The sequence below is a fragment of the Anarhichas minor genome, unplaced genomic scaffold (assembly GCF_050575085.1).
Source record: "Anarhichas minor isolate MPS153535 unplaced genomic scaffold, ASM5057508v1 ptg000031l, whole genome shotgun sequence".
Lineage (NCBI taxonomy): Eukaryota > Metazoa > Chordata > Actinopteri > Perciformes > Anarhichadidae > Anarhichas > Anarhichas minor.
The window spans coordinates 1,125,448-1,134,276 of NW_027466477.1; the positions used below are offsets into that span (position 1 = coordinate 1,125,448).

The 8,829-nt window shown below is 38.7% G+C and overlaps 1 protein-coding gene across 2 annotated transcripts; it reads left to right on the forward strand.

Moving 5' to 3' along the window:
- Positions 1 to 2,835: 2,835 nt before the first annotated feature.
- Positions 2,836 to 7,489, forward strand: LOC142964795 (uncharacterized). 2 transcript variants are annotated; one of them, XM_076105314.1, is made up of 7 exons: positions 2,836 to 2,901; positions 3,338 to 3,431; positions 3,688 to 3,789; positions 3,939 to 5,105; positions 5,217 to 5,359; positions 5,952 to 6,061; positions 6,697 to 7,489. In XM_076105314.1, the coding sequence occupies exons 2-7, from the start codon at positions 3,359 to 3,361 to the stop codon at positions 6,830 to 6,832; spliced, it is 1,731 nt and encodes a 576-aa protein (XP_075961429.1). In that variant the 5' UTR covers positions 2,836 to 2,901; positions 3,338 to 3,358; the 3' UTR covers positions 6,833 to 7,489. The 2 variants fall into 2 exon arrangements, with proteins under 2 accessions (XP_075961429.1, XP_075961427.1); XM_076105312.1 differs by having other exon boundaries at positions 2,850 to 3,431.
- Positions 7,490 to 8,829: the final 1,340 nt, after the last annotated feature.

The following is an 8,829-nucleotide window of genomic DNA, read 5'->3' on the forward strand; positions in this document are numbered from 1 at the left end:
GAAAATCCCAAAAACTAAGCAAAATTTCTCTATTTACTTGAATGGGGTTTCGGCGTGAAGACAGCACAAAAAACACTTGACTTTGGGCCCATATTGACGAGGCATACATTAAGGTAGAAAAATTATTCAAAGTTTAAAACGTAGAGAAAACGCTGCACTTTATTGAGCCAAATGGGCATTTTGATAGCTAGCACTGTTTTCATTAAGTCGACGTTTAACTTTCAGGAAAATTTTGGGTCCGTTTCAGATTTTATAATGGGTGTGTATTGCACGGAATGTTCAGCGCTAGATTGAGGACATAACTGTTAAGGTGGAGCAGAGCAGGAAAAATTCTTTGATTTTTCCAAACAAAATGCTCCAGGTCCCATCATTTTTACTCTTTATACACCATTTTTGGCCAAAAAGCTTGGAGATGTTGTGCTGTCGCACACAGATGTCATTGGGATCCAACAGACTTACACATTTGGCTCAAAGAGCCGCAGAGCGACATGAACTCCAACCAACTGCTCCATTAGACTCCATAATAAATCTGACCACTAATTTCTCAAAGAAAGCAGACGGTACCAGTTTTGTATATTGCTCTAGAGCTCACATTTTTAACACCACAAAAATTAAAAACCACATCAGCGCGTTCGGCAGAGTCGTATCTTTCTCATGGTACCCACATTTTGGCACCCAGACTCCTGCTTTTTGTTAAAAGGAGGAAGGGGTTTTGTTCAAAATCACTGTTTACTGTAACGTTTCTTAATCAGTCTGCCTCTAACACCAGGTGCGTCCTCACCATGGCAACCAGTTACACACACGCACGCAGGCTCTCTCTATCTGTCTGTCTGGCCGTCTGTCTCTCTCTCAATGTGTGTGTCAAACATGATTCCTTCTCCTCTCCTCCTCTCTCACCCACCCAGCCTCACCCTTTCAAAATAAAAGCCCCAGAGAGTGAATTATAACTGGAAGGCTTGTGATGAAGCCTGTAATTTAATAACCTCTGTGTATGTGTGTCAAACATTATGATTCTGTCTCCTCTCCCCCTCTCTCGCCCACCCAGTCCCACCCTTTCAAAATAAAAGCCCCTTGGAGTAAGCATATCTTAACATTAAGCTCAGAATTAGCTTAGTTGTTTTTGAATTGTTTTTTCTATTAGAATGTGTACACTGCACTCTGGCCCTGCCTTGTATGAATTTGTGGTTACTTGTAAGCCCAAGTGGTTACTTGTAAGCGGGTTGGGTGTAGTTATGCATGATACATTGATAATACATTTTAAAAAACATTCTTTCAGTGATTCATTTCCTGTTGCAATGGTAATTAAACAAGGCAATACAACCATTGTATTCTCTACATGTCTCTCACAGTGAAACACACAGAGCATGTGGTGTACCTTGAAAATACATGGTTAGTTACTACCGGAAATATCGGCGTGTATATACAGTATATTGCGACGTCTTCAGGCAGTAGCAGCAACACTGTCAAAAATTTCCTGCAGAATTTTCTAGTTTATATTGAAATCCAACGATAATGACGACATTCACACAGTATCTGCAGTAGTAGTAGTAGAAGTTAACTTAAAGCTGTCGCTTTAGCTGTGCAAGAGTGAAAAATTAAATGTAATTGTAACAAAATAAACTTCCGTCTCCTCTGGATGTTTTGGGTTCAGGAAACAAAACCACTTACGTTTAGTGAAAGAGTGTGAGTGGACATCATAAAATGTGGGCGTAGTCTTTGTGACGGCTACGTTTGATTCGTGGACTGACGTATTAAAGCCTAGAGTTTGTCATTTTGGCAGTCGCCATCTTGACTTTTTGAAGCCAGTGAACGGAAGTGACCATATTTGGACTGCAGAGGAGTGACATAGAGACACCGTAAACAGTTGTGGTAGGGCAGCGACCTGTCAATCACAGTAAGCCCCGCCCTAAAGCATACCCTGCTTTATGGTCTGTTTGACTCTAAATGGACCATAATTTACTAAATGAACATCATGCTGTATTGAAGACTTGAAACTAGAGATTGAGACAATAAACTCATGTTTACAATGTTTAAATAAATCAAGAGAGAAGTAGAGTCATTTTCTCATAGACTTCTATACAACCAGAGGAGTCGCCCCCTGATGGCCATTAGAAATAATGCAAGTAGACACTTCCGCATTGGCTTCACTCTTCATAACTGAAGGTTGCCACCTGGTTTATGTTAACTTGACTTACTAACAACTCTCCTGACTAGCGAGTGACAAATGAGTCACGTGACTAGAGACTCACTTGAGTCAAGTGACTGATAACGCTCTTACAAACAAAGCCCCTCTTTAGAGACGTGAATTCATCTTTACACAATCAAACGGAGCAAAAACTCATCTTAATATCATTGCTGACAACTGATTTTTCCATGTGCATGTAATTCTGTCGACATAATCTATGTAGCTTCAATATTCTTCCAACTTCTGAGGGTTAATCTCAAATCAAGCACAACAAAGCTGAGTTTGCATTTTGGAAATTTGTAATATGACTTACCTTGTACATCAGTCATGTGAAACTCTGTCACTCGTTTGACCACAATGGGAAGTTCATCTGTAGGAAAAGAGAAGAGAAACCACAGAAGAGGAGAGTCCAGATCCTGAGAGAGAACAAGTGAAAACTAAACACATCTGGTGAATTCCAGTTTTTTGTTTTGAATAATTTTGGCCGAAAATGACCCGTAATCTAATTTGAGAGTGTGGACACTACAGGTCAAGATCTGCTCTGACCAATCAGAGTTAAAGATTTTGATGACATGGGCAAAAAGAACATCCTGTTTTCTCCCTGATAAATAACGATGCATCAACTTTCATTTTCGCAGTTTGTTATAAATCAGCAGCATCTTAATGTGAATGCAGTCGTATTGATACTGACTTCATCTCACCGTCTCAGATGAAAGGTAAGTATTTACAACTCTAATTCACTTTCACTCCGTTTTATTTAAAGTGATTGTGCAGATTATTATTCCATCAAATTCCTGTTCAATTTAATTATCGTTTTAAAATTTAAATACTTGGATTACCTCAAGCAATCTTAATGTCCGTGCACGCTCCGAAGGCAAATCACAAATGAGATTACAGATTTTTGTTCAATCCTTGCAGATGATTTAAAATCTTCTTTATGTTAAAAGCAATGTTTGTACTAATTAAACTGGATTTTCATGTAAATGTCACATCTGACTAGACTCAACACTAGTAAATGTAGTCAAGCTCAAGTAAGCACAAATAATTAATCAGAGCGTACTTATGAATACTGATTTAAAAAGAGTGTCAAAATGTTTTTAAACTAACTTTGTTGGTCTACATAGTAAAAATAAATAAATGTCTCCTCAACAGGGAAAACAGACCATTATCAGAATGGATTCAATGGAAATTGATGACAGCTTTTATATGAATAAGAACCTCTCAATGGAAGGCCTCGTTACCAAAGGTACAGTATCAACCTGAAAACATATGAACAAACAGAATATTAAGAACATTAGATACAACTAGTAAACCATGTTAACAAAGTGCTACTAAACTGTTGATCAATTTGAATATTTAAAGAATAATATTTTTCATATAAATTCCATTTGTGCTGCTTTGTATTAGTAGTTCATAAAAGCTTTTATATTTAGGTTTCCAGAAATCTATGAGTGTGAATCTGTGAGAAGTTACATTTAACTGTTCTTGTAATTTTGTTTTAGTGGATTTCCAGAGAAGAAAGCAGCCCTCTAGATGTGTGACCGTGTGTCTGGGGTTACTGTGTGCTGTCCTGTTGGCTGGTAACATAGGACAGTTTATCTACTGTAAGTGAACTATTTGTTGTCACTGAAAGTAGGAATAATGTATAACGCAACTGTCAACATGTAATGTTTGAGAAACCAGGTGACAGAAACGATCTTTTCAAAATCCAATGACCGAAGCAAATATTTTAAATTTCTTTTTGATTTCACAGATGAGATAATCAGCCGTCTCACGTCAGCAGACCCGACACAGGCCAGCCTCCAGTTTCAAGGAGACCGACTGCAGGACGGTTATGATGCTTCAACTGCAGAGAGAAAACAGTTAGAGGCCAAACTGAGTAACCTGACTGAAGAAAAAGGCCAGCTGCAGCAGAGTTACACAGCTTTGACTACTGAAAGGGATGAGTTCAAGGCCAGTTTCAACAATCTGACAAACGACAACGACCAGCTACAAGCAAGTTATTACACCTTAAAACGAGAGAGTGATCAGTTACAGACGAGCTATAACAACATGCAGAAGAGTCACAATAATCTGACAGCAACAAAAGACCAGCTACAGACCAATAACAGAAACCTGCAAAGAGAAAAAGATGAGTTCCAGACTTTGTCTATTACTCTGAGAGCAAACAGAGATCAGTTACAGAGCAATTGCTCTTCATTGAAGATCAACAAGGACCATTTGCAAATAAGTTATAACACCTTAAAGCGAGAGAGCGATCAGTTACAGACGAGCTGTAACAACATGCAGAAGAGTCATGAGGAGCTACAGGCTAATCACAATAATCTAAAAGCAACAAAAGACCAGCTACAGACCAATAACAGAAACCTGCAAAGAGAAAAAGATGAGTTACAGACTTTGTCTATTACGCTGAGAGCAACCAGAGATCAGTTACAGGGCAATTGCTCTTCATTGAAGATCAACAAGGACCAGTTGCAAATAAGTTTCAACACCTTAAAGCGAGAGAGCGATCAGTTACAGACGAGCTATAACAACATGGAGAAGAGTCTTGAGGAGCTACAGGCTAATCACATTAATCTGACAGCAACAAAAGACCAGCTACAGACCAATAACACAAACCTGCAAAGAGAAAAAGATGAGTTACAGACTTTGTCTATTACTCCGAGAGCAACCAGAGATCAGTTACAGAGCAATTGCTCTTCATTGAAGAGGAACAAGGACCAGTTGCAAATAAGCTACAATACACTGAGTACACGTAAGGACTATCTTCAGATCAGGTACAATTCATTGACGAACGACAAAGATCGATTGCAATCCAGTTATAATTCTCTGCAGAATGACAAAGAGCAGTTACAGAACAAGTACAACAGTTTGGTCAAAGTTAAAGATGAGTTAGAGAAGAAGATCAACAAATTGAGAGGTGAGATGTTTATTATAAAGGTTTGATTGATTTATTGTTCCGTTATAGCAGTCTGTGTTATCTTTAGCCCTTTTGTGATATGTTGTTCCTCTCCATGTTTCCAACTTGCAGGCAAACCCTGTCAGAGAGGCTGGAGGAAGTTCGACATGAGCTGCTACTTTGTTTCACCTGAGAGGAAGAACTGGGTGTCGAGCAGAGCAGACTGCATCGCAAAAGGAGCAGATCTGGTCACCATAGACAGCAGGGATGAACAGGTGAGAAGAAATGAAAGAAAGAATAAACTTGGAGAGATCAAAAAACATGTTGTTCACACAGGAGACTGCTAATAGTGCCGCATGTAGGATGAAACAACGTTGATTTATTTGTCACGTAACATCCATACTTAAGTAGTACTTACGTAGTTATTTCTTCCCAAACCACGACCTTTTTTAAACCCTAACTAAGTAGTTTTGTTGCTTAAATCTGACTACGTTGTTTCTTTTGAAGACGGAAGTTTATTTTGAAAGACTTCTGAAATTGACTTGTGTCGCTGGACTTTTGAGGATACGTTGCAGACACATGAATGAAGATAAAGAACAAACCAGAAGCACTAAGTGAAAGCTTTTGGGTTGACATGTTGTTTTTTTGTCATAACAAAAGTACAGTAAGTGAGAAATGTAATAATGTGCTGGATAGTTTTGCATGGAGTAGAAACTAGAGAAGAAGAAACGTCTGTTATTGTGTGTTTTTTAATAAATTTGCTCAGGTGCTGTAACCAATAACACAAAAGTTGAAAACAATGAAACAGTGACTCAAATATTTAGTTGTTTTGATCGTTCCTGTCTTCTCTCTGTGCTACACTAACAGGCGTTTGTCAACCGGTTACTGACATCAGACCTAAACGCCTGGATCGGTCTGACTGACAGTGTTACAGAGGGGACCTGGATGTGGGTGGATGGGACTCCACTCAGCACAACGTAAGCTTTAATGGCAGAGTGTATGGATTAAAATATCTCATAGGATCATGATATTAGACGACACAACAATTGGACGTGTTTCTTAATTAATCATATTTTCCTTTACTATAGTAAGAACTCTGCATTGTTCTCTCCATTTATTTCACTGTTTACACCCTTTTATTGTTAGACTACAGTTAAACTAAGGATCAGAGGTAAATTTAACCTTGTATCATGTTGAAGACAGAGGTAACCTGATAACAATCTGATGTGAACTGAACTCTAATTTCTGTCAAAATCTGTTTTGGCTTCGATCCGTCATGAAACAATGCAGAAGTAGAAAATGTGGAGGAAGGTTTTCAATGCATTACACCACGAAGTACAGCTCATTCAGTTCAAAGATCTATCAGGAGGTGATGTGCTGTCAAACTGATATATTAAACATTATCATGTGTGAACGTGTTTCACACATGCAGCAGTGGTGAAGGGGGCGCTTTAAAAAACTACATTCTGTTACTTCTTTGTAGATTTGACTTAAATCAAAAAAAATTGGGTTACAATCTCCTCAGTCACAGTTTGGGTCAAAATCAAAGGTCAGAGCAGTTGAGAAATAAATACTGTGTGCTGTAAAAAAACATTCATGTTTTCACTATCAGGTACTGGAACACCGGCCAACCCAACAACTTAGGTCGGGACCAGGACTGTGGAGAAACTAAGCAAAAGTCATTGGGAGTGGGAGTGTGGAACGATGACGACTGTTCTTCTAAAAAGAACTTCATCTGCGAGCAATAAGATCACATTGATTTACGCAGTTTATGATGGTGTGTGGCTTTGGACTCTGGTTATACATACATATATATATACATCTTTAATGAAATGATTCTATCAATCCTATTCCTTCACAATCATCAACACTGGAGTTTATTTTGAGTCACATACTCATCCGACAGCTGGAAATATTCACTAGACTACCTATTGTGTATTAATCCACAGATGAAAATAGTCCCCAACAAACACACCATTCACTCCAGTTTGAGTAACATTTGCTAAAATCTACAATGACTCTCTGAGATAAGTCCTAATATTTGTTTTATTTTTGCTTTAATGATTTTAGACAAGTAGATTTTGTTGTATAACATTGTTCGAATTTCAATGAATGTACTATTTAGTGGATGATTAGGGTTTGATGTTTGAGAATATGAATTTCTTGATTGCACAACATCATATTTAGCTATCAATGTATAAATACTCTACTATAGTTTTATTTGGCCGTTGGCATGGTCTTAGAAATGTTTGCATCAGTTTGATTCGTTCATATGTTTGAAAATGAATGTATATGACAAATAATGTCAAAGCACATACATAGAACCTTTGCATATGTCATTAATGATTTAATTCACTTTGTAATGATTACAAGCAACTGCATGCAAATAAAATTCCATCTTTGTATTTTCTGAAAACAAATCACTGTTTGTGTTTGAGTGCAAAATTAATCACTTATTGAGAGAAACAATCTACTCATTTTACTTGTTTGTAGTAAATTCAATCAAAAGAACTAAAGAAAGATTATGACATTATGTGCTGAAAATGTCTTTATTTAGTTTTTTTCATTTAAATCCAACGATAATGACGACATTCACACAGTATCTGTAGTAGTAGTAGGAGTTAACTTAAAGCTGTCGCTTTAGCTGTACAAGACTAAAAAATGAAATGTAATTGTAACAAAATAATAAGAAGAAGAAACATTCCTTTATTAGTCCCACAGCAGGGAAATTACTCTCCGCATTTGACCCATCCCTGTATATATAGGGAGCAGTGGGCTGTCAATTACAGGCACCCAGGGAGCAGTTAGGGGTTCAGTGTCTTGCTCAGGGACACTTCAACACAGGACAGCCGAGGATCAAACCAGTGACCTTTCGGTTGGCGGACAACCCTCTCTACCCGGTAAGCCACGGAACGTACACTTTTCAGCCTCCAGTTAAAAATATGTCTTCTTTCTTGTTCCATCCCTTTACTGTTCTGTATACAAAGTACTTGCTACTGTCTTGCTATATACTGTAAAGTATAACCTCATTTATTTAAATATATTAAGTCACATGCAACACCCTTTTAACTGTTCTTCAAACCCTTTCTTTCTGCTCTGAGTCTAACCAGACCAACATGTCTGGTTGAGGCTCCTTGATCTTTTATTTTTAGTCAGTCCCGGGGGGGGGAACCCCATCTCGCCACCCGACCACAGACGGTTTGGACCGGACTCATCTCTGTGGGGAATGAAAAGGCTAAGTCCAATTAAGGGTTGAGATGTCCCCATCAAGAGCAGCCGCACTCAATGCAACCGCCACCACACCCAAAAGGAGCCACATGCCAGAGCATGGTGTCTCTGCCCGCTAAATACAGCTGCCCTGTAAACTGCTCACATGTTAGTGATTCTAAAACGTGCTGCGTCTCCTTCTGACGCCGCGTTACGTAACATTTAGTCTGCTGTGGCTGCAGAGCGCGTTGTCAGCGGCCGCTACGTGTCAGTGCATTATTGCCATCAGGTGCAGCAGGGTGACGAGCAGAGGTGGACGCGGTAGGAGCAACACCTGCATGATATGATGCAATCCAAGGCAACGCCTCTGCAATAACTGCTATCCATCCGACTTCATTGTGTTCAGTGTGTGTCGTTCTTCAACAGTGAGGCACTGATTTAACTCCTTGAGTTAAAGCTGAGGTCGTTTTGTGACGTTGCTGTAATAATTGTTCCAACCTCTACCCTCAGTCATATTTTATGCATTTTTATTATTTTT

Coding starts and splice junctions, on each gene's coding strand:
- LOC142964795 (XM_076105312.1), top strand. CDS start 3,323: ATGTCTCCTCAACAGGGAAAACAGACCATTATCAGAATGGATTCAATG. Junction 3,790..3,938: donor CATAGGACAGTTTATCTACT/GTAAGTGAACTA, acceptor TTGATTTCACAG/ATGAGATAATCAGCCGTCTC. Junction 6,062..6,696: donor GGGACTCCACTCAGCACAAC/GTAAGCTTTAAT, acceptor TTTCACTATCAG/GTACTGGAACACCGGCCAAC.